The sequence below is a fragment of the Daldinia vernicosa genome (assembly GCF_022497035.1).
Source record: "Daldinia vernicosa strain CBS 139.73 unplaced genomic scaffold F5Y00scaffold_49, whole genome shotgun sequence".
Taxonomy (NCBI): domain Eukaryota; kingdom Fungi; phylum Ascomycota; class Sordariomycetes; order Xylariales; family Hypoxylaceae; genus Daldinia; species Daldinia vernicosa.
In genome coordinates, this window is record NW_025953965.1 from 25,125 (window position 1) to 49,753 (window position 24,629).

The 24,629-nt window shown below is 48.0% G+C and overlaps 6 protein-coding genes across 6 annotated transcripts; 3 read left to right on the top strand and 3 right to left on the bottom strand.

The window, feature by feature from the left end:
• The first annotated feature begins 437 nt into the window (after positions 1 to 437).
• On the top strand, positions 438 to 3,066 carry F5Y00DRAFT_152070 (ABC1-domain-containing protein). The gene is made up of 3 exons (XM_048004549.1): positions 438 to 945; positions 1,017 to 1,167; positions 1,226 to 3,066. Exons 1-3 carry the CDS (start codon positions 626 to 628, stop codon positions 2,540 to 2,542), a joined length of 1,788 nt encoding a protein of 595 aa, XP_047861888.1. The 5' UTR covers positions 438 to 625; the 3' UTR covers positions 2,543 to 3,066.
• A 384-nt stretch (positions 3,067 to 3,450) lies between these two features.
• On the bottom strand, positions 3,451 to 5,003 carry F5Y00DRAFT_244957 (uncharacterized protein). The gene has a single exon (XM_048008906.1). It carries the CDS (start codon positions 4,336 to 4,338, stop codon positions 4,075 to 4,077), a length of 264 nt encoding a protein of 87 aa, XP_047861889.1. The 5' UTR covers positions 4,339 to 5,003; the 3' UTR covers positions 3,451 to 4,074.
• A 1,563-nt stretch (positions 5,004 to 6,566) lies between these two features.
• On the bottom strand, positions 6,567 to 7,901 carry F5Y00DRAFT_254919 (carbohydrate esterase family 1 protein; the record flags this gene model as incomplete). Its single annotated transcript, XM_048010227.1, has 1 exon — positions 6,567 to 7,901. One exon carries the CDS (start codon positions 7,899 to 7,901, stop codon positions 6,567 to 6,569), a length of 1,335 nt encoding a protein of 444 aa, XP_047861890.1.
• Positions 7,902 to 8,518: 617 nt separating this feature from the next.
• F5Y00DRAFT_272334 (uncharacterized protein) lies at positions 8,519 to 12,369 on the bottom strand (the record flags this gene model as incomplete). The annotated part of the gene is made up of 6 exons (XM_048012954.1): positions 8,519 to 9,514; positions 9,606 to 9,992; positions 10,051 to 10,614; positions 10,666 to 10,742; positions 10,856 to 11,052; positions 11,110 to 12,369. 6 exons carry the CDS (start codon positions 12,367 to 12,369, stop codon positions 8,955 to 8,957), a joined length of 3,045 nt encoding a protein of 1,014 aa, XP_047861891.1. The 3' UTR covers positions 8,519 to 8,954.
• A 4,850-nt stretch (positions 12,370 to 17,219) lies between these two features.
• Positions 17,220 to 22,501, top strand: F5Y00DRAFT_254920 (uncharacterized protein; the record flags this gene model as incomplete). Its single annotated transcript, XM_048010228.1, has 8 exons — positions 17,220 to 18,980; positions 19,035 to 19,663; positions 19,694 to 20,461; positions 20,492 to 20,708; positions 20,761 to 21,039; positions 21,121 to 21,537; positions 21,577 to 22,218; positions 22,472 to 22,501. 8 exons carry the CDS (start codon positions 17,220 to 17,222, stop codon positions 22,499 to 22,501), a joined length of 4,743 nt encoding a protein of 1,580 aa, XP_047861892.1.
• Positions 22,502 to 22,769: 268 nt separating this feature from the next.
• F5Y00DRAFT_272339 (Metallo-dependent phosphatase) lies at positions 22,770 to 23,839 on the top strand (the record flags this gene model as incomplete). Its single annotated transcript, XM_048012955.1, has 1 exon — positions 22,770 to 23,839. Exon 1 carries the CDS (start codon positions 22,952 to 22,954, stop codon positions 23,837 to 23,839), a length of 888 nt encoding a protein of 295 aa, XP_047861893.1. The 5' UTR covers positions 22,770 to 22,951.
• Positions 23,840 to 24,629: the final 790 nt, after the last annotated feature.

Sequence of the window (24,629 nt, forward strand, 5' to 3'; positions counted from 1 at the left end):
TAGACTATTTCAATGCGAGCTTAACAAAGTGAAACGCGGGTAACGCGGGTTAGAAAGCAACGCGGTCCCTTCAATTGTACATAAGCGGGGCGTAACGCGTAAAGAGCATTGCGGGACAATGTAAATTGACGGATATTGGAATAGTTCGCGCTTCGGGGTCATTATTATGTAAGATATGCTAATTAACGGTATAAAACCCCCTTATTTTGTGCATATACTAGTAGGTACCTAGGTAGGTAACTTAAAAGAAGGTGTGTCAAGCCATAAAAACCCTAGAACCTTGCATGGCACGATCCAGATCGTCCAAATAGGAGAAAGAACATTCTTTTACCCCTGTCCCTATGACGCCGAGGTCTTCCACGAGCCGGGGATTGCATGTCCGACAGATGGAGCAAGAAAAAAAAAAAACGATAGTGAAATTTTATTAGTCGGCTATCCCAACATACCGACCACCTAATTGAAGGTTCAACAATTAATCGCGGGCGGTCAAGTTCTCCACCGATTGAGATTTAGAAGGACAACATGTCTTCATTGTCGTCTTATTCATAATATTAATTTGTTTAGGTACCTATGTTATTCTATTTACTTAAACAAACCCCCTTCAAATGACTAGAACCGCGCCACCATGAAATGCCCCTCGATCAATTTGCTCGGCCGCCTTGCCAGCAACAGGTCATGGACATGTTCGAATTGCCGCACCCAACTATTCGTAACCCACGTTAGGACAACGCAGCGTTCTATCACGAGACAATATACGACCGGCTCTTCTGGCTACTCGAGGAAAACCCATAAGCATCCCAAGACAAGAGTTACTGTGTTGACCGCTGCTACCACAGCCGCGGCCGGCGCAGGCGTCTTGGCGTTTACAGACGATATTAAAGCTGGATACGATGCTACAGAACGTTCGGGAAGAGTTGCTGCAACGCTGGCATTATGCATCAATGAGTATGTCCTGATTATAACTATACCCAAGAAGAGAAAAAAAGAAAAGGGGGTAAAAAACTAACTCATCTCAGTTACCGAACTTCCTTAAACCAACGTGACAATACAGAAGATTACGATGAAAAAGATCATATACTAAGAGCATGCCACAAGAGGTGTGCGGAGCGGACGCTCAAAGTGCTCGAAAAAAATGGAGGAATATTTATTAAATTGGGACAGCACCTGGTAATGCCTCATACATTATGACACGCTACATAAGAATGTTAGCTGACTTCCGAGATAGAGTGCCATGACTTACCTACTCCCCCGCGAATGGACCGATACCTTTATACCACTGCAAGACAAATGTCCAGTATCTTCGTTCCAATCGATCGAGGAAATGTTCCGCGCCGATACGGGTGAAGAGCTTAAAGACTATTTCTCTGAATTTTCAGAACAGCCAATAGGGGCTGCCTCTCTTGCTCAGGTTCATCTAGCGACGGTGAAAGAAAATGGTCAAAAAGTTGCCGTAAAAGTCCAACATCCAGGTTTAGCACAATGGGCACCTCTCGATCTTGCCTTAACCAAGTTTACTTTCTCAACCTTGAAGAAGTGGTTCCCCGAATACGATCTGGAGTGGTTAGCTTCCGAGATGGAGGTTTCCCTACCCCAGGAACTTGACTTTGAGCTCGAGGCTGCGAACGCGATTCGAACGCAAAAATACTTTGCGCAACATCCCGAACTACCACTCGTGATTCCCGATGTCCTTTGGGCGAAGAAGCGGATCTTGGTCATGGCGAACGAATCGGGCCATCGTCTTGACGACCTCGAATATTTAGACTCGAATCATATCGACCGCGACGAGGTCTCTGCCACGCTAGCCCACATCTTCAACGAAATGATATTCGGTAAGGGTGCGCCGCTACACTGCGACCCCCACGGTGGCAACCTCGCTATCCGGAAGGCGACTCCAAAGAGACGAGGAGGTGCCAACTTCGAAATTATTATATACGACCACGGACTGTATCGGGATATTCCCGAGAGCCTGCAACGATCTTATGCCAAGATGTGGCTAGCAGTTATCGATGGAGACATGTCTGCCATGAAGCGATACGCACACGAGGTAGCCGGGATCACGGATGAGCAGTTCCCTCTGTTTGCCAGCGCTATCACAGGCCGCGATTATACGGTGGTTAAGTCGTCCATCTTAAAATCGCGATCCGACGAAGAAAAGAAGACTATGGGCGACGCGCTGCAAGAAGGCCTATTATCAGATCTCGTGACTATGCTCGGACAAGTGCCCCGGATCATCCTCCTCATCCTAAAGACAAACGACCTAACGCGCAGCCTCGACGAGAACCTGCATACCCGCCAGGGCCCGATGCGGAGCTTTATGATCCTAGCCCGGTACTGCGCGCGCACGGTGTTCCGCGAGCAGGTCGAGGAAATCCGGGAGCGGCCCGGCACCCTGCTATGGCCGGGCAACGCGCTACGGTTCGTGGCCGCGTGGGTGGGGTACCTGCGTGTGGAGCTGAAGCTCGAGGCCTTCGAGCTGTGGCTCACGGTCAAGAGGATCGTGGGCATGAACACGGTTCATTACGGGAGCGCTGTATCACTATAAATAATATTCACCCCCTATTACATCATAATACCTGTATTGCGCGGGCGGCAGCATGTCTACCTACCTAGGTTAGTCTACTTTAGAAGCGAGACTTTTTTTTTGTTTCCTCGTGACGAGGCGAGTCGCGGGTGGCTGGATACCTTGATAGATCGATAGATAAACATAGGGGGAGAGAGGGACGGAGGGACGGAGGGACGGGGGGGGCATGAGCATTAAGCGGCGTCGAGGGGTAGGTGGATGAATACGAATTTAATGAGATGCATGTGAGTAATGTTATATATATGCTACTAGACAAGACTTTTGGCTTTTTCGATAACTAGCAGTATTTATGATCGTGTGTTATTTACCCCTAATATCATATACCGCCCGTTCCCTCTAATCAGTGTACCGTGTACTCGTATCTTTGCGTGTGCAATAAGACTTTGCCATGCTTGATCTTATAAGACGTATTTATTACCACCAAGCTACATAACGCACGTTCCAAAAGTAGCCGCATCCTCATCATGCACCCTCTCATTGGGCCAACGTGGCCGGTATCATGGACATCCAGGTAACGCTGGGGCACGATGTGATTCGTTGAATTCCGCGTTTATAAGCAAGCAAGAACCCGTGCGGATGCGTCACGCCTGGGTACAGCGTAGCTAGCTGGCACCGTCGTGGCATACATATGCTTCTCCCATGTCTTTTCCATGTGAATCCCCATGTTGAAAACCAGGTGTCTTATTTGCGAGAGTTTAGGATTGAATATGATGACTACCTACCTAAGGTATTAATACGCTTCAAATAGTAAACTTGTCTCGAGACGTAACGTTTAAAATATGACGACGGGACTAATATTTAGAAATCATCATAAAATCGGTAGATAGTCATTTATTAGGCGATAGTCACTTATAAGGCAAACGCAACGATGGGAACAATAATTACGTATTCATATGAATGATGGGAAGAGCTCATTTATACACTTCCTAACCTAATAACCCCAACCTAATACCTGGTCTGCGGCAAGACTCGCTTATAATGCAGACTTCACATCACTTTGGATGTAATTTCATTCTCGTAATGCATCACGGTATCTTCCTCTCCTAAAGAAATATCCATAACCTCCAAATCCAATGCGGGTAGTTCCCAAGGCTAGGCGATAGCAAAACTGCATCCTCCATAACATAGTAGCCAAGCAATGGGCTGCTTTGCGCGACCAATGCATTGTACACAGCATCACGCTGGCTTTCCGTGCTATAGTCCCGTATCGTCTCGTCCGTGACTTAGGTACCTAACATGCTGTGTGTTGCGTAATGGGGAGAATAGATGGCGCCATTTATTCGTCCGTCGTACGTTAGGTGGTCTGCTAATTGCAGTTGCTAGTAGAAAGAAAGTTCGCCAAATCTCGGTTTAATAAAGGGGTATCAATTCCATTCGACGCTCCAATCGCCGGTACGTCATCGCCAATTATCTCCACTCCTCTCCTCGAATGTTTCTCGCTACTGCTTCGTAATCATAGGCCAATTCGGCACTTGGCACTTGGCACTTAGTACTTAGCGACCACCCCACCTCCAGCTGGAACTTGAACTTGAACTTGAATTTGAACTTGAACCTGTCGAAACGGTGTGAGTGCTGGTGTCGCTGCGATCACTATCTACGCTGGTGCGCTTCTCAGGCTGAGGCGAAGGTGACCGGCGCAAGTATGCCGGTAGGTACGTAGCGGTTGGGCTTAGCGGCTCGGGTGAAGTCTGGCGCGTCTGGAACGATTTCTGAATTTGTTTGCACAGGTGTGCAGACATGGTATAGGTAGGCGACATGGTGGGATGGGTGGTAATAGAGGGGCTCGTGACCTCGATCTGAAGTAGAGATAATATCGATGGGTCGGATGCAAGAAAAGAATCTCGCAAGACGTCGTGAAGTAGGGCGACTAGATAGAATAGGATACTGAATACGCTTGTATGGAGGGTAGGTATAGCTTGAGGAGGAAGAGAGAAGAGTATCAAAAGCTGCTGGCTTCCAGCTTAAGTACGAAAGGTATCGTTCGATAATAGCTTGGCGGTATGGGTGATAAGCTCGAGAAAGGGAAGCCGGTAGACAGACGAGATGGACGAGATGTTATCGATGGGGAGATACTAGAAAGGAAAGAGGAAAATGGAATAGGTATGGGGGGAGGTAGGGGAGTTTTATTTATTTATTTATTTGCCTGTAGGTTGGATATTAAATCCTACCTAACTGAACATTCCCAAAATAGAAATAGAAACACTTGTGACTTGTGATCTACAAGTATCGTGGAGCGTAGAACGTATGTAGAACGTGGGAGTCAGAAGGGTGAATACCTGAATAAGGTACGTGAGTAATGTTCAGCTGGCTACTAACCTATATTTTGACTGACGCATCTTATTAACTGGCCAGTTTGCATGTACATACACTAAGGAAGCACTGCAGGGTAGAGGATGGTGGATTTACATACATGGGGAACAGGTGAGTTGGTGGAATAAAAAAATAAATCCCCTGAGAAAAGGGATAAAGGCAGCCAATTGCTAGCTACAGCTGGGTTCGGTACCTACACTAGGTAGGTACCTAGTGATCCAGCGGGCAACCCCAGTGGTGTTAGTCGGCTGTCGTAACTACCGGGTGTCCCCGCTATATCAGGTCACTACATCCCTAAAATGGCTACTGTAAGACCTTCCGACGAATCAAGAACTGCCTAATTCGCATTACACAGCAGCTTAACGAACCTTTCGTGACTTTGTACAACTCTGTGTGAGCTGATCCGATCGTACGACCACACCACCTGGAAGTTCCCTTTCCGGTGATTCGTATTCCACTACGTACTGTACATAGCCCGTCCATACAACCTTATTAATCACTAACACGCAAACACCTGGATTATAGAAGCAGGTACCTAACCTTATACATAGGAATACAGGATTAAAGGAACTCGGATTGGCTGATGCTTTTACACACTGCACGCGACCACACGATACTACTGTCTAGCGTTTGCAAGTTGGAATGAATTGCCTTGTTTGTATATTCATTATCTCACCTTCCGATTCAGCCCCGCAGGTATAATGATAAGCCGCCGGCTTGGGGCTCGGTTGTCGGGGTACGTCATCCCGTACTAAATTGAAGCCATCACCATTTCTATGTAAATAAAGCTGTCTGACAACTCAACTTCCATGGTTTACAAATCAATCATCTATAATCCATATGCATGCAGTGTCATATGAGCCGCATCTTGCGGATACAGAATATCCAACGCGCATTCTCTCGTAAAAAGAGCACAGCGTTACTCACTACTATCTCCGTCGTTGTGTTCTTACCTCCGTCAGCCCTACCTATGTAATAGATCATCGAATGGCATAATTAATAAAAATAGAACACACACGCAACGTTTTCTGCTAGTTTGTTTCAAAGATAATATGAAACTAAGTCCTCGAGAACGAGTTCCAACCACGTGTAACTGACTTAGGTTAGTTACATAATGTAAGTTAAACTTGATATTACAGAGAGAAAACGATAAAGTAGGCGCAGAATATTCATTTTTTTATCTTCTCTATCCTATGCAGAAACGCAACTACTAAACCCATCTCGCATGCTCTTTTAAATCATACGACCGCCATCATTTAATACTAATTAGCTTTCAGCACACAGCCGTACGGGCTGGGACGGCATGCAGATACCCCTTTTATCACGGTAATCTTCCGGAAGACTATTCTGATATTTTTTCAAACTAAAAGTCAATAGCCGAGGAAACCTCTAAGATATATATACATATTGCTATGTAGGTCAGTATGTACATACAATTCACCTTTCGACATAGTGTGACTATCGGTTGTCGGTGGCGACAGGAGTACTAAGATTGCACTATTGGTCCTTGCAGAGATCTACCACGTTTTTATCTCAAATAAATATTAAAACCACGCGCTGTCGAACGAACATAATACGATATTCATCCCCATATATACGTACATAGGTATAGATAAACACAGCTACTATCCTGAGCTACTATGTATGTAGACACATAGACTATATAGATCAAACCCTACCGCCCCGTCCGTTGCGTGTACGGAAACGGCTTCCACAGCGCTTTGACCCCGAACCACCACAGCTCGTCCTGCCACGTATTCCAGTAGTGCCCGCCGAACGGCGTGATCCGCGACAGGAACCTGATATCCAGCGCGTCGAGCGCGGCCTGCACGTCCCGCCCCGCGTCGAACACCGAGTCGTACAGCCCGTACGCCACGAACAGCCCCTTTCTAGCCAGCGCCGGATTCGCCGCTAGACCCTCCGCGTCGACGTACGGCCCCGACGTCGCCGGCGAGAACATCCCGAACCAGTCGAAGTAGTCCGTCGCGTTGACGTACATCTCGTACGTCAGACGGCCGCCCCACGACAGGCCCGCGAAGGCCCGGCACGACGGCGCGGAGCATACGTCGAGGTGCTGTTCTACCCACGGGAATAGGTATCTCTGGTAGTTCTCGCGGATATGCTGCGACGTCGGTAACTCCCACGTGGTCGACGCGTTCCCCATGATGAAGCGCGGTAAGCTGTCGTCTAGATTGTAAAATGACGGCATAACTACGACCGTAGGCTCGATGTGGCCTTCGGCGATTAAATTGTCTATGATACTCGACATCCGACCGAGGTTTTCCCAGTCGTTCCCGTTGCCGCCGGCGCCGTGCGATAGGTAAAGAAGCGGGTACTTCTTCCCTTGTACCCTGCCGTACTCTGCCGGGAGGTAAAGACCGAAGTGGTGCACGTCGGGCTCCGGATGGATAGACCCAGGCGATGAATAGTTGACGGATTTGACGGTACCCCGGAACTCGGCGGGGGCAGGTAGTGCGTAGTCGAAGTTGGCGCTTATATCGTCGGTGCCTTGAAACCGCGCGTCGAATGGTACCTGGAAGCTAGATGCTACTTGATCTCCTTGGACGTTTTGGAACGGGGGCAGGTCTGGATCGGTGACGAGTTGGCCGGTGACGATGCTGCAGTTTGGTGCGTAGTTGCAGTCTATCAGGTACGCATAACTATATATTCCCGATGGGAGAGGCGTCGTATAGGTCCACACACCATCACCTTCGTTCGCCATCTCATACGGCCACTGGTAGTCGTCGGGCGTCTCTCCGAATGATACGTAGAAGTCCCCGGGTTTATAATCATGGGGATCATACCATGCGCGGGTGTTTAATGTCGTGTGAAAGTGATCTGAAAACGGCTGCAATCCTCCGCCGATGAGCACACGGCTGGCTGTAGTGTTGACGTATTTGAAGTCAACCTCGTAGCCAGTTGTGCCCCTATCCGTCTTCCGCACGGTCACTGAAGCAGTTGCTCTCGCCGAGCATAGCGCCAGCAAGCTAAGAAGCCCTTGCTTGATCATCTTGGCTTATCTCGCATCAGGAAAAGGTAATATCTATCTAGATAGCATGGTAAAGCATCGCTACTATTCTAGCCACTTCGTGACCTTTTATAAAGTCGAGGACATCGATGTTTACTTGGCAAAGACGAAGAAGATCACCCGAAAGAAACCCGGTTCCCGTAATCCAGAGCCGTCCTCTAAGGTCCCGTACTATGCATCGTGACGATCAGCAGTCCCGACTCGCTCGCGGTGCTAACCTAATCCTTGCCATCATCTCGGCTGAATGCTCTTTAAGGTATGGACCTTGAGTGGGATCCCCATGGTTATCCCTCCGCAATGTCACCTTGCCTGCCGGGGATACTCCTCTCCTTGATTTCCCCGCATTCTGTCTCCAAACCAAACCTATGACGCTCTTAAGAATGTTTATACTTCTAGGCTCGGTATATAAGGGTATGATATAGTAATACGAGAATAGAAGATCATATGGTACCTTGTTCTAACTTGGAATCGGTCCTATTGTGAGGTAACTAATGCCGGCAATTGATGAGAAGAATCTGAAGGGCAAGTTCATAGTTATATGCATAGGGCTTGCTTTAGTAATTGAAAACTTGATCTTCTCGGTTCCTACAACTATTATAATGTCTTTTAACAGCTTAAGAATTTAATATAATACCTAGCATATACTAGCCGTACAATATATGACTCTATGAATAAGACACAAGGCATAAGGGTGTCCAATACTTGAACATATTCGGGAATAAAAGCATTCATAAATTATAGCGAGAAACATAATGATAATCATTAATCGTTGACGAAATCATAACGCGCTCATCTCATCTCTTAAGGGTACCATCGATTAACCCAAATCCAAATCCAAAGTCAACAACATAAACTCTAGGTAATATCCAGAAAGCCAAAATAAAACAAAAGAATCTGCCATAAAAATAAAACCGGCTCATAAATCGTAACTTTAGCCACGTATCTCATTATGCTTTCGCTAAGAAAGTTGTCAAGCCAAATGAAAAAAAAACATCGCCGATCCTCGCTTTCTATCCAACTCACCGCCGTCTAAAATCATATATCTCTTAGCGCATTTCCGAACATATTCATTAAGCTACCCCCGGGTCGTAGTAATCCTCCAAGAGTTTGTGCGATGTCGCTGACCAAAGCGGGATCCGGATCACCGAGCGATCTCCATGCCCCGCGGATGTGCCAGTCATCGTCGTTGCGTGGGAGATATTCAAAACTGCCTTGTCTTGGAAACCTGTCAACGGCAGTATTGGTAGTTTCAAGTGGCTGTCCAGAAGGGTCAAAACGATCAGGTAGGTACTCGATTTCGCTATCGTCAGAAACCGGTGATTCGTCACCGCGCACCCTACGTCGCTGGACACGCGGCCGGTTAGATGACACGTCTGAGCCTGAGCGCCTCCGTAGATTTCGAGGCCGTTGAAGAAGGGCTAGTTCCTCCTCAATTTCCTCCTCCGATCGTTCCCCCATCCGTCGGCGATGTCTTCGGAGAGTTCGAGAAGACTTCGGTGAGAGAGGCACGAATTTGACTTTAGCAGCAGGAGGTTCTGCATCAACACTTCTCGACCGAAGGCTGGAAGAAGATCGCTGACGATGTTTTAAACCATCTGCGAATCGAGTTAGAAATTATGGGGATTTGGATTATGTCGCAGACACTTGATAGGTAATACGAAAAGGAATAAACTCAAGGAGACGCACCCTGCTCAGTAGCCGTGCTCCGAGAGGCATCAGGATGGGATTGTATGTCACCGGAGCGTGGATGACTCACATTTTCTGGTCCGGTTCGGCTATCCATACCACGTGGTGGCCCGGATAGTGGAGGTCCGGGAGGAGGAGGTAGATTCATCGAAGGTACTCCCGCATAGTCTTGAGGATTATAGGGAGGGTAGGGGCTATAAGCATTCACGTTAGGGGTAGATGGATTTGGATGCTGTGTAAAGCCAGCCGGGCCGGCAGGGGGTGGACCCGTAGGTTCCGAGGCGGGAGGAGGTGGATAGTATGCCCCACCGGAAGCATGGAGTGGTGATGGGGGCATCGCCGTGTGATAATCATAGTATGGATCGTCTGGTGCTTCCTCTTCGTAGCCTATTTCATATTTTTAGCTAGGTGCTTTCATTCTAGTTTTCTTCTTCTTGATACGTACGCCTTCGCTCACGATCACGGGATCGCCTGGCTTTACGTTTTTCTTTGTCTCGATCTTCCCTGTCTAGCGACCTGTCTCGGCTTGCCTCCCTAGATTTACCTTCTCGTTCCTTACTCTTCTGGCGGTCTTGATACTTTTTGATACCCATTGCCGCCGCTGCGGTACCGATTCCGGCGGCCGTGACGCCGCGCAGCCTGCTACGACTCCTTTTCTTGCGAGCCTCTCGATCGGACGTGGAAGGTGAGCGATGATCGTGTTTACGGCGGCGTCGCGGCTCCTCGGTAGCAGACTCGTAGCCCTCGATGGGCTTACTCCCGTACTCTACTCCGGGAACTACGGGAACCAGGCCTAATTCTCTATCAGCCGTAGAGTCTCGTGAATGCGAATGGCGACTAAGTGACCTGGAGCGGGATCGGCTTCTTGAGTAGCCTCGATCTCTATCGTAGTACTCGTCATCTGAATCTCTATGATGTTCGCGTTCCTTCGACTCTTTCTTTTCCTTGTGACGCTCCCAGAGCTTTTCTGCCGCAGCGCCAGTCAAGCCAGCAGCCGCAATTTCGGCACCTAGCGAATTAGAGATACTGCCTCGCCTAGGTAATGGACTTTTTTACTTACCAGTCCTTAGGCGAGATTTGGATCGAGATTTCCCTCGAGACTTAGACCTATAATGCTTCACTATACCAGCAACAGCACTAATGCATTCCATAATCAGTAATTTGGCACTCGATTGTAATTGCCGAAGGGGGAGGTAAATGATAGAGTTGAGAAGACGTAAGAAAATGGAGCTCGGAAATCCTTAACTTACCCGGTTGCTAAAGCTGCCTTGGCCGCTTTGGACTTGGATTTGCTTCGGCTTCGGCCACGGCCTGACCGACTTCGAGAAGTCGAATACCCGTCAGTAGAATAACGGCGCCGTGCACGTCCACGATTGGCCTCTTCTTTCTCGACCTTGTTATTCTGCATATATTTGAGTCCGCCAGCAACAGCTAGAGCGGCAGCACCCTTTATATTGTTAGCATTGATTGGCTCACTGCTCGCTTGGATGTTTGTGATACTTACGATAGCCAATCCGGTTGTTAGTCTACTCCGTGACTTGCTTCGGTGTTGATGTCGATAACTGTCGTCGTAGTGATCTTCATACCTGTCCTCGTGCCTATCCTCGTATGCGCTCTTTGCACGACGTACGGCCTCGGAACCTATGGCGCCTAAAGCAGCACCAGCGAGAACCTTGCGCCCTCTATGCTCGGGGTACTCGCTATTTTTACCACCATGACCGGATAGTAGGGCGGTGAGGCCGGCACCGGCAAGGGCACCTTCAGCTAGATGTCGCTTCTTGTGACGGTCAGAGCTAGAGCTACGTTCTCGTGTTATGATTGTCCTCTTAATATAATAGTCTTCATCATAGCCGTCGCTTTCGTACTGTCGCTCGTCACGACGCCGTCGGTCTTCCCGACGATAATGATAGTCTTCCTCCTCTCGAGGTTCTGGGCGGGGCGCTACTTGTCGACGCTCGTCCCTTAAGACGATATACGTCGGTTCCTGCCGCGGAAGTATGACGGGGGCAGGCGCGGGAGCTTCGTGAATAACAACCTTTTGTTCGGGAAACTTCTGGCGAATAACGACAGGCGCCTGTGGAGGAGTTGGTGCCGCGTAATACTCGACCTCTTTTCGATACCGCTCAATATCGACGTCATGAGGTTCTCTGTCTACTTCAACGCGACGCTCAATCATGAGATCCCGCTCCTTATAGTCGCGAGGCTCCTCTCTATACTCCTCGGTTTTCTCTTTAAGCTGTAACTCTCCGTTTGCATCTTCGCGCACGATCCGCTTCTCAGTGCGAACATCTTCCCGGACGTCATCCCAAGGATAAGCCGACCGACGGTCCCAATAATGGTCGCGAGGTGATGGCGAGGATGTCTTAATCTCTTCAACAACTTTGGTGCGAGAGTGTCTCTCGGGGTAATGATCCCGATCGACGTCGCGTTCTCGCTCATACTCGACAGTCCTATACCGGTCGTGATCGTGCGAATCGAAAGCCGATCTAGGTCGCTCAGGATAAGAGGTTCTCTCAACACGGCGATCTACTTCCAGCGTCTCGCCAGAGGAACGGCCGACATTGGAATGTGAGTGCGAGTGTGAGTGTCTTGACCTTCGGTCGTCATCCTCTTCATAGCGCTCGATGCGATCCCGCTCAACAACTCGACCTCCACCTCCTACTTTATACCGCCTCACGGTTGTAGATGTATATCTATCGTCATCAGACGAAGGATCATCCTCCCTTGTGTAGCGCACATCGCGCTCACGATAAACTTGAGACATATCGTTGTAAATCCCAATAGCTGGGAGATAGTGACGTCACTGAAGCGTAGATGATTGATTTTAATAAGTATGAAGATGAAAATAAAGGCGAATTATGAGGATAAAAGGTATCTACCTAACTAGACAACACTAATACCGGGAACTATATATATCGCGGCAAAAAAGGAAGGCTGGTGATGATGATGTGGGATGATGGAGAGTGTCACGCAGGACTTCTACCCATTAAGTTGGGCTCGAGAATGATCGGGAAGAGCGACAGATGCTGACTGATGGGCAAACCAGGCAAATGGATGATGGGGTTTCCGAGGGGCGCCGACTGTGACTCTAAACCAGCCCAGCCCAGTTGATTACTTGGCGTTCGGGGCTTTTGTGGAGGGGGCAAAGAGGATGAGTGACGCTGTTAGTCTCTTGTCAACTGTCAACCCTGGCCAGATTTGACTTGCTTGCCCTGCCTCGTGGCTATTTAGTCTCTAGGCTTGCCGGTTCTCCAGGTCTCTTGGATTTCCTGGTAAAGCTTGGAAGCACGTATGCAGTTCGTTTATGCTGCGCCTTGGTATCGTATACGTATGTGTCAGTGTGTATCTTGGTAGGGTTTTATTTGCGCCAACCCGCATGGGAGAAGACGAGACCCCTCAGCTCTAATGTATTGATGCGGGGTTCTCGACCTAATCAATATTCTTGATACGTCTTAGGTATGTCGCTCAGTCGAATACATATCGAACACCTCAAAAACATAGCCGCGAATATTGTAGGACTTTCTTTCGCTATTACGGACCAAGCAGACCAAGCAGACAGATGATTGCGGCTACTTGCTGATGATGATAACATGTAGATGAGACTTTTTCATCACCTTGTGATCATTGTCTGATTGTCTGAGCTGGGGGCTGTGATGACTTCTAGTTTCGTTTGCTGTGGTTTAATTGGTGAAGAGGTTGAATTATGTGCATATGCAGCTTTTACCCATGCAAACTGGCTGCCAACTGGGTCCCGTGGCCTATCAGCCTATAATGTGCACTTTCCTCTAGCCGCTTCTCAAATATTCTTTACGTTTTCCGCGCCTTCCCAGCTTCCATAATATTCTCGTGTTCTGTACGAGGTACTTTGAAAATTAAGTCGGAATAATGTCGTCATATTTCCTGTACGAAGAAGCAGAGAAGCATTGATGGCCCCCTCAAAATCGGGACTCGGCGAATTGAGACGGTTAGTTATAGTGGATCCTGCCAACTTTTACGGATTACCATAGTTAGTGGCCTTTTCCACCAACAATAGTAACAGCCTACATCATCCTTCAAAATGTATCCATTCCCACTTTGCATTTCTTAGTTTTCGCAGTATTCATACGTATTTGGTCAAATGCGGCGTCTACATACTAGTGTACGTTCGAAGGATAAAGCACGAATAGGAAGTGATTACCTTATACCACACGTCGAAAATATATTTCGATGAGAAAACGACTATATTATTATTCGCAATCTTATGAAATTCGATAAAATCTTACGAAGAGACGCTGAGGCCTCATATCGAGTAAGCTTACTCAGTACAGCATCCAGCCCACCTGCAAGGCCTATCAGGTCAATATGTATACGCGCTTGAGTATTCAACGAATTTATCATGTACATATGCTGCCTTTGACCCACAAGAATTGAGCCCCATCGTTGAGGTCCAGAAGTTCGACATCTCTATTGATTAATTTCTATACCGACTTGCTGGAAAAGGATGGATACCTACCTACCTACCTTATACATAATATCTTCTCAAATCGCGGGGATATATGATTTATCTAACCAAGTACTTCTAGCTACCCTATAGATGACTCGATGGGCTCACATAGAAGAGTCATATCTCAACAAGTGCTGCCAGATCCTAAACCTCTTACCGAATTGAGGTATCGCGTATGCTAGGACTGGAGGGCACCCCTTCGGGATGCCACAATAGCCCGAATTTATACTACTATTACACGGCTAAACACTTCTAGATATTACACCCTGTATTAGCATTTTCGAGACCCTAAAAAACGGCATCTTTAATACCCTTAATAAAAAGCGTTTAGGGACTAGTTATGCACAAACGAACTTCCTCTTTTGAAAAACGTCGCCCAAGACAATAAAATAACCCTCATAAATTCGGGCAATATGTTTAGATTATGTAACCTAGGTAAGTATACGATAGGCGTCTAAGGTTGTTTTTGGTCGATTGATCGTGGTTTATCCGGCCCTAACATATTAAACACTGCATCTACTCGGCCGATGTATACCATGTTTTAATTGACAAGCTCCCTCATCTCCATCTACTCCTATTCTATGGCTCCACTCCGCATTCCCCAAGCCTACACGGAGCACACACTTTTGAAGGAACACCTGTTTAGTCCAACTATGTATCAACAACGTCCTGAAAACAGGGTAAATGGGTAAAATAATGATACCTACCTACCTTACCTACCTAGGTAGGTAGGTAGGTACTCTACCTAAAACTTCACGCCAACGACGGATGCTTCACCAAAATATATATCATAGACATGGCACACGATCCGAGAGGTTATGCTTACGTCAAAGATATAATATATTGCAAATAAGACAAGGATAGCATCCTAATCATTTATAGCCCTCCCCTTAATATTCTAAGTGACGCGTCAAATGGAGTATCAAGTACAGAACGGAATTCGGTTAATTGAGAAAGTAAATTAAAAATGTCGATCTGAATCGCTTCAAGCTATGGGTAGCGTACGCGTCGGAACCGGCAGGCTGAAGACCAAAGCACATCTCTCCTATCAATTGACCAACCAGCGGTCTGGGCCTCTTGCAATACCATGTAGCCTTTCTATTTTGAGCCTTGGCAAAGCTTATTCCGATGTTCCTGCATTGCTTAACCGGTCTTGACCGGTCTTGCACCATGCTAGCTTATGGCTTCAAGTAGGCATATCGGTAGAAGATCTACAGTTGTGTTGTCGTGAGGAGCATGCATTGCGGACTTCATCTGTAGCTCTTTGACAATTTGCCGAAAAGCTTCATCCCCTGAGGGTAATCATGGGTATGGGTTGGAGAGGTGTGATTTTGAAAAGGATAAATCTCTTCGTAGAGTCAAAAACATGTATATATAGCCCTATGATCATCTCTCAAAACTGAAAATAAAGTCAAATCACTACCAAGTTCTATTCAATCGTCTATTCAATCGTCTTAAGATAATCATCATGAAGGGAATCATCGCTCTCCTACTTCTCGGCCTCGCTGTCGCAGCACCTGTCAACCAGGAGCTTCCTAACTCATGTAAGTTAGGCTGTATTCGCGTCTTGACGACACAAAGCTAACATATACGACAGTCCCTGGTGAAGACGTAAAGAGTAAACACTATCAGCCCTATAGAGTTTACTAGGCAAGCAGGCTAACGTGTATCATATAGCTCTCCCTCATCCCAGCGGTCTTCCCACTGTTAGCTTCTCGCATCCACCGCGCCCAACTGGTTCTGGCTGTAAGTAGTTGTTGTATTTTAACTCTATAAATAGAAGCTAATATAATCTATAGTCCCCGGGTGTGAGTTAACGACTTATGAAATTGCAACTGGCAACAAGCTAATATAGTCCAAACAGTCCCTCGCCCAAGTGGTGAACCAAGTGGCCCAGGTGGTATGTTCTAATTCCTTATTACTATCATGATTTGACCTAACAGAGATCAGGTTTCCCGCACCCTACAGGTGGCCCTCGTCCTACAGGTGGCCCTCGTCCCACAGGCCGCCCTCATCCGGGTCGACCCCACCCTACTGGCCGTCCTGGCCGTCCTACTTCTGAATGTTAGTTTCACTCCACGGTTCTCATCCAATCTATACCTAGAGCTAGTTTCTAACTTATGAATAGCGCCGCTGCCCACTCCTACCCCGACGCCATGAAATAGTGCAGCGTGATGGGCTATCAAGGTGTAATTGAGGAGACCTTGCTTTAGGCTGCGATACTTAAAGGTCCATTCATCATTTGCTTAGTTGTTGAACAAGAGGGTAGTGTGGTTAGGAGGGATATGACGGGTTATCATTCTAAGTAGACAAGAACGACAAGTAATCAGGGGCTTACCGGACCTGACAACATTCTTGTATTTTTAATTTACAATTTGCAACTTTTTTTCACTAGTTTTGTACTTACGTGCAGAGGAGTACATTACCGTTTATTTATCAGCAATATATCAAGTGACATGTAGTTTTATATATCATATATAAGCGTATTTTTGCCTCAATATCTTGGTATTCTTTGGATACGTGTATATGACGATAATGCCGGTATCTAAACTTACCTATCTTAAGGAACTTAGATTGTACCTTCTACCACTTGAGCAAGCCCTTCCTATAACTTGTAGCTACCCTGTCACATTAGACGAAAGTAATGGTAAGAACTATGCATTATTAGCTGATGTAAAGATGGAAAGCGTACTTATGACAACATCATTGGGAAACAGGTAGGAATTCCGCGTATACCTAACCCAGCATACATCCAAATATCGTCAGTTGAACTCATCATCCTTCGTCAAACTCCTCACTAGGAAGCATCAATCTCTTCGCGTCGCCCCTTTTCACCCCTATGTATATTATTATTAGTACACAAACAGCCCTATTTATCAGCAACTAGCGGTCGTACTTCTCCTTTGGAAGCTTACCCGAGTTTCTATGGTCTCAAGACTAACTTCCCATAACCCCTGCTTCGGTGTTTACGAGACCTGTCTTTTATGTTGGCTTCTCTATCACCACCAGTCAATACCGTGGCAGTCTATCGATAATCTCTGCGGGTAGCTCTATATGGTAGCTCGTCGAAAACCTATACTCACCAATCATAGGGCATGGCTACCTTCAACACTATCTTCCAAGATACTCCCATGGAGCCCAAATTCAATACGAGCTTGCGTCCTAGCAATTCAACCCCCTCGTTGAAAGCTGCGAGAACCCGCCCAATATCTGTTCGTTCTACAGGGTCTAGATCATACCGTCATACATTGTTGAAATCGGAGGATTCAACAGACCAATTGATCAGGGACTTGCCGATACCTCCAGTCTTAACACAGGGACCGCCAGAGCTTACAGAGAGAGATGCAGTCGTGACGCATAGGCTCTCTCGTGTATCCATACCTATACCTATAAGAAAGTCTTCCAAGGCTGACCTTGAAAGCCAAATACCGGGAACCCCTGTTCCCGACGAAACAAGACGACCAGGAATAGTGTGCATTGATCCTACAATACACCCTCCAGACAAGCACGCAGAAATCCACCACCCTGGTTTAATTATAGGTGCTGACTTCTGCGATGCTGGGCTTGCTGTTGAGCGCGATTCTCCCATCAGGACCCCACCAAGCAAGCCTGCTTCTGTGCGTTCTGCTCCTGTATTAACTGGTCGGGTCCGCCGCGTTCTTTCAGGGGGTGACATATGCGAAGATATAGTTGATGTTTCCGAGCATATCCACAAGAACCACAGCTCAGCTACCAAGGTTCGCCCGGCTATTGGGTTAATTCACCATAACGAAAAGCACGGCGGCCACTTTCGTATTTCGAAGGTCCAACCTGCTCGTGAAAAAGTCGAGCAAAAGAAGATAATCCATCAAAGCAGGGCACACGCCCGAGCAGATGTCACGCCAGAAGAACCGTACGTTGAGAATATCCACCATGGCCATAGTCTCGCGCCAAAAGTCCATCTATCCCCAGATAATTCTAGAGACAGTACACATCACAGCGACCCCCACGACGGCCATATTTGGGTCCAGAAGGTACAGCCTTATCATGAATCGGCATCTACCGCTTTTATAACAGAGGAAAACTCGATTCCAAGGTTATCCGTCAAGAAGCACGTCCAACAGGGTGATGATTCAGCAAAATCTACTTCGTACTGGGGATTCTTACCAGGATTCAGGAATCAAGAGGGTGAGAAGGCCGGGGTGACTGGTGAACCTGTGGATGACTCGATCCCTCATGTTAGCAATGAAAATCATCCTTCATTGAGCGCTAGTCAGTACTCAGCTTCTCAAAAAAGCCTCGACACTGCCTCCAAAACCGTTGCAAGACTCACGGAATTCATTGGCAATCAAGAGATTATCCGCCATGCCAATGCGAACTTGTCATCACTTGGAAAATTGTTTAGCCATTCAGAGGACAGAGTTCCTCTTCGGGACAATGGACAAGAAACGGAAATTCATACAGCTTCTGTTTCTCCAACTTCATATGCGCGTCGTCCAGGGGGTGATGAAAATGCTGCGGAACAAAGTATATTACCTGAAGGGATTGACCCAGCGCATGCCGCAACATGGCTTCGTCAGTTTTTCGGACATCCAGAGCCAAACCCTCCGAGTCTTACCCAACTACCGGAGAAATCCCACCCTCGCCACGAGGATCATGACGACTATCCCAACAACGACGACGAGGCGTTGGCTTCTAGAGCGACGAGTTTCTCAGGGAAAACTTCGAAGGAGGCTGGAATAATGGACACAGCTATGCACAACCTTGAGCAACTACTTGACGAGGCACTTTTTCTCGCCAACGAAGCTACCGAAAACGACCATTGCGGGCATGGTGATGACAAGGACCTCATTTCCCGCCTACAGAATGCAACTGAACCATTTAACATCCCCCACATCTTATCTGATGCCAAGGTAAACAATGGGAGAGATTTAGTTAAAAGTCCGCGTCGTCATACCCTTGTCGAGAAACTGCCAGATACCATCATAGATACGGCTGAAGAAAAGGCTGGTGACCTTAAGACTTCATCCTCGAAGCCGGCAACCCAAGAAGGTCCAATAGAACCTGACATGCGGAACGGCAATATTGCGCGGTCAGATATAAAAAATGGATCGAATATCCGTGGCCTTCGGAAGCCTAATGAAAGTTATAAAGAAAGTTGCGAAGTACGCCATCAGGTTTCCGACGGGGAGCATATTTTGCCTCTTCCACCACCAGGTAGTAAGCTAAAGAGACAATATGTATCTCCAACTCTTCAGGCATATGAGGAAGATGATCCCACCGGGGTCATAAGACCTCGTACTAAGGCCGTCCCCAACAGTAGAGAAGTTAGGGAGTATATTCGCGTATTTCACCAGCCACCAATCACCCCTCGTCACAGCTCCAAGAACCTTAGCGAAAACTCTCCAGGAATGGAGCTTCAACCCCGTCGATGGGCCACCATTTCTGAGGGCTTCCGCAAAGATGCAGATGTATACAGCTTGAATGACGGCACATCTGAAGATACGATAGACTTTTCCACCCAATACAACAATGATAAACAAGGGGGGGAAATACCAAGCATCGAAGTGTCGACATATAACGGTAACCGGAATGTGTTGACTACTAGACTCGGAAGATCTCGAAGGAAGGCGGCTTCCAAGAGAATTCACGAGTTGCGCAACGTCAGCCTCCGGAGCAGGTCTCATGTCAGTATCAGGGATGGACAACGATTCAGCCTTACCAAGTCGGTGAAGCGACAGCCTATAATCGCTCGCGACTGGTCTCCTATCCGTAAGAGATTTGTCGCCTCCGTCGCGTGCATCAGTACTGCCTTGATTGGTATCCTGGTAGGAATCTATGCAGGCTTGGTTCCGTCAATTCAATACTTCATTGCAGATTTCCACCATTACTCAATTATCGGCAACGTAGTATTATACCTTGGAATGGCATTGTCGACGTTTTTTTGCTGGCCGTTGCCACTGCTACACGGCCGGAAGCCATACATCTTATGCAGCCTATCCGTAGCTCTGCCGCTTCTCTTCCCGCAAGCTGTTGCGGTTAGCATACCCAGATCACCGTACACGAGCGTTTGGAGATGGGCGTTACTTCTTCCTAGAGCAATCATGGGATGTGCTTTGGGTTTCGCGAGTATGAATTTTCATTCGATACTAACTGACCTCTTTGGGGCATCCTTGATGAGCAGCAATCCGCACCAAGAGGTCGTCGACCAATACGACGTAAGGAGACATGGCGGAGGGCTCGGGATTTGGCTGGGCGTCTGGACCTGGTGTTTCATCGGCTCATTAGGTATCGGCTTTCTGATCGGTGCCGTAGTCATTGACACTCTAAAGCCATCGTGGGGACTTTACATTAGCATCATGCTAATTGCACTCGTTCTCCTTCTTAACGTCCTGTGCCCCGAAGTTCGACGTTCAGCTTAGAGACGCTCCGTCGCCGAGGTCAGGACCCCTGTAGGAATATCCCGAAGAGTAGCTCGCGGGGAGATTATGATGCATCGAGTCAAAGATGGTCCCAAATGGTGGGGACAGGAGATGTATCACGGGGTCGCTCTATCTCTTGAAATGCTTCGTCAACCGGGCTTCAGTATTATGGCCATATATTCCGCGTGGATATATGCTCAAGTCGTTTTAATCATCGTTGTAAGTCAATTTCATATTTTATCAAATTGCATCGTCCGCTAACGATTCGAAGCTCCTAGGGTCCTTGTCGTCTAGACACTACCATTTCCGATCTCCGTACGTAGGTGCCGCGGTCTCTTCCATCGCCATCGGAGCGCTTGCAGCAGTGCCGTTCCAAATGGCAAATCTCTTTTCACGGTCACGATGGACAGGTCCGCCAACAAACAGTATGACCTTCGAGAAGTCGGTAACTTGGACCTCCCACCTCGTTCGGCGCTCTATTTTCATTATCGTACTCCCGATTGCCGGAATTCTATACACTGTAGTGTCATCTGGCCCGCCTGTCCATGTCGTACTTCCTTGCTTATTTGCGGCTATGATCGGGTTCTTATCGTGTCTTGCAATAGCTGAGTGCAATGGTATACTGATGGAGACATGGGATTGCTCTGACTTTCAGCCGGGCATGACGGGTCGGTCTAGATCAAGCAAAGATAGTACCAAACGGACCAATTACTCATCTTTTCCCCGAGTTACTGCTGGATGGAACATCATTCACAGCATCGGCTTTATTCTTGCCGCGGGAGCAACCGGTATCGGTGGCATAGTCACACGGAATCTAGGGCAGAGGGCTGCAACGGGTATTGTCGCATCCATCTTGTTCATACACTCTCTCCTACTACTGGCCGTGTTTGCTCGTTTTCGCAGGATACAAATCATACCCAACTCAAAGAGCCTCGAGATGGAAAGATGGACTGAAGAACGTCGACATAGTCTGGCTCGACATGCCTCAGCAGTAGCCGCTGCTAAAGCTAATGGTCTTAAAGATGTCACCGAGATCCCCGAAGAAGACGTTGGCTAGAGGCCTCTCGTTCTTGGTCACCCATCAGAGAAATTCCGTCGTATGAATATCCTCGAGCTGGGTTCCTTGACTCGCTGGAGCGAAATCCGCAAGAAGAACCGATTGATCGACGAAGGCGTTCATCTCAATCGTCAAACAGTGAACTTAGCGCGCGACGAAATTGACCGGAAACGCCACGAAATTATAGGTGACGTCCACCGGGGTGCAGAAGTCGTTGGGGACCTCGTCCGCAAAGTAAGCAAGAGGAGCAAACGCAGTCACGACAGTAATCACGATAACACTTCCCGAGATGATTCGGATGACATGGGTCCGTTAGGCCCAGCAGGGGCCGGACTTGAACATGAGCATTCCTCGTTACCCCGTGAGGTTTATGCCGAGCGCGAATGCGTCATGGGCCAGGCCGTGCCAGAGGAAGCGGAGGTTTCACCGATAGACGACGCATCGGACGACAACTCGGGCGATGAACATGAATGGATACAAATGGAAGATCATTCATCTCATATGACCTCCAAGGTTCAGCCATATACTGACTTCAAAAGACAAAAATTGCAAGGCGGCCAACCTAACACGGGGGATTATGTGATCGACATGGATACCATCCAAGGTGAACATACCTCGCATAGCGAATCAAAGGTCAAGCCCGCTGAGCTAGGCGGTTCAGAGCAACATGGCGTAGGCAAGTCAGCAGACACAGAACTCGAAAGGCTAACCCAAGAGCACCGCGCTCATATGTATATGAGCAAGGTTAAGCCCGCACGTACGGAAGTCGAGGATGCTGGTTCGAGCGGGAAATCTAGCCGCAGAAGTTCAAAAGTAACGAAGCAAGATTAAAGAGGAGCCCCAGTAGGGGTGGAGGTTGTTAAACCCAAGACGGGACAGGAGAATGGTACTATGAAACCTGTATTAATACTATGAGAATAACTAGATCTTCAATCCCGAACCTATTATCACCTAATAAATGTTGACTAGTGTTGGTTAAGTGTTGGTTGTGTTGGTTATGTTGGCCAAGTGTTGGGGCGGGTATTGAGAATTATAAATTGGATAGGTAATTCCTCGGGTAGCCCCTATTAACGGTGATGATCGTCCTAGATGGATATTTGTATGTACATATGCAATTATAACAAAGTCTAGAAAAAGGAGACCATGTTTCAATGCATAAAAAAAAGGGTATGTCATATTGAAGCAACTTCCTGACTTATACGAATGGACGTACAAAGAGGTAAGTAAGCAAAGTAAGCAAGACATAATTGGTTCTTCGGACATAATGATAAGCCTATAATCCCACGAGTTACAATTGCTAGATTGAGTCTAGCCACTTGTACTTGCTACCGACGCCGCAAGTCAACTTTTTATTCACATTTCGTCATCAACCAGCCAACGAAGTAATGCTAGCAACCGCGCCATTATGAAGCTCTACGCTATCGGAGATCTCCACCTGAGCTACGAGTTCAACAGGAAAGCCCTCCAGGAACTAAAACCGCATCCGGACGACGGTCTGATCTTATGCGGTGACATAGGCGAGACGGCCGAGCACCTGGAGCTAGCCTTCTCGGCGGCCAAGCGTAACTTCAAAGAGGTCTTCTGGTGTCCCGGCAACCATGAGCTGTACTCGATGCAGTCGTCCAGGCCGGACCTGCGCGGCGAGAGCAAGTACGAGTACTGCGTAGACATAGCGCGCAAGCACGGCGTGCACACGCCCGAAGACGACTTCGTGCGCTGGGAGGGCGAGGGCGGGCCCGCCGTCATCGCGCCCATCTTCACGCTGTACGACTACAGCTTCCGGCCCGCGGACGTCAGCCGCGAGGACGCGCTGCGCTGGGCCGAGGAGACGGACACGGTGGCTACGGACGAGTTCCTGCTGCACCCGGACCCGCACGCGACGCGCGACGACTGGTGCCGGGCGCTGGTGCGCAAGTTCGAGGACAAGCTCGCGCGCGCGGTGGCCGAGCATCCCGATGCCAAGCTCGTCATCGCGAACCACTGGCCGCTGCGCGAGGACCTCGTGTATATACCGCGGGTGCCGCGGTTCAGCCTCTGGTGCGGGACGAAGGCGACGGAGGACTGGCATACGCGCTTCCCGGCCAAGGTGGTGGTGTCGGGACACTTGCACGTGCCGCGCACGGACTGGAAGAAGGGGGTCAGGTTTGAGGAGTGCAGTTTGGGGTATCCGAAGCAGTGGGGCGATGTGCATGCCAGCGGGAAGGATATCAACGATGTTTTGCGGGAGATCTTGCCGGGGCCGGAGGCGCCGCTGGGTGGGGAGGCGGAGATGAGGTGGCGGAGGTGGGTTTGATGGGGGATGGGGGGGATTTTGCATAGGGGGTATGAGATATGAGGCATGAGGTACTACATCGTCTTGGTGGTATAGAGGGTATTATATTATAGTCTATGGTTTATTTGTCTATTTTAGAATCACGGCTATCTAAATGTAGAGTCCTGAACGGATCTAATCACGCAGACTCCCATCGCAAAAGGGGCTAAATAGGTACCTAGTGTGGGATCATGACAGTGAGGGTGATTTATTAAATGCCTAAACTACCCTGGGAGAGATATCTATAGGTATACTAGACTTTGTTATACTCATACTCCACTGTATCTTACGGAGACCTTTCTGCCTACACCTATCAGTACAGGCCGGTATTTCTACCGAGTGTTGAGCGATAAATTGAAGACAATCAAGTAAACATCTTCGTCTGGACGATCAATTGTCGAGGTGTATGTTCGGCGGTACGTACGGAAATATACGCCTCCTAGCAGTACGATGACGCCTGGTCTCCGGCCGATGCAAGATGAAGATCTGGAACTCTGTTTACTATCTTTTAAATAGATATATGGCAAGATTCGAGCTCATTCTGGATTCTCACCAAAGATCGCCAACTGTACCTACCTCGTCTTCGTACATCTTGCCTTTAATAGGGGCGTGCCTGGTTTAAAAAGAGTATATCATCGGATACAATCATTTATCTATATATCTCTTGGAAACCCGGGGAGGCACCTATAAACTACATACCTCCTGAGGTAATATAGTTGGCTGCCAACTATTCATCCTCCATAATAATTAACATATAAAAAAACAACACATA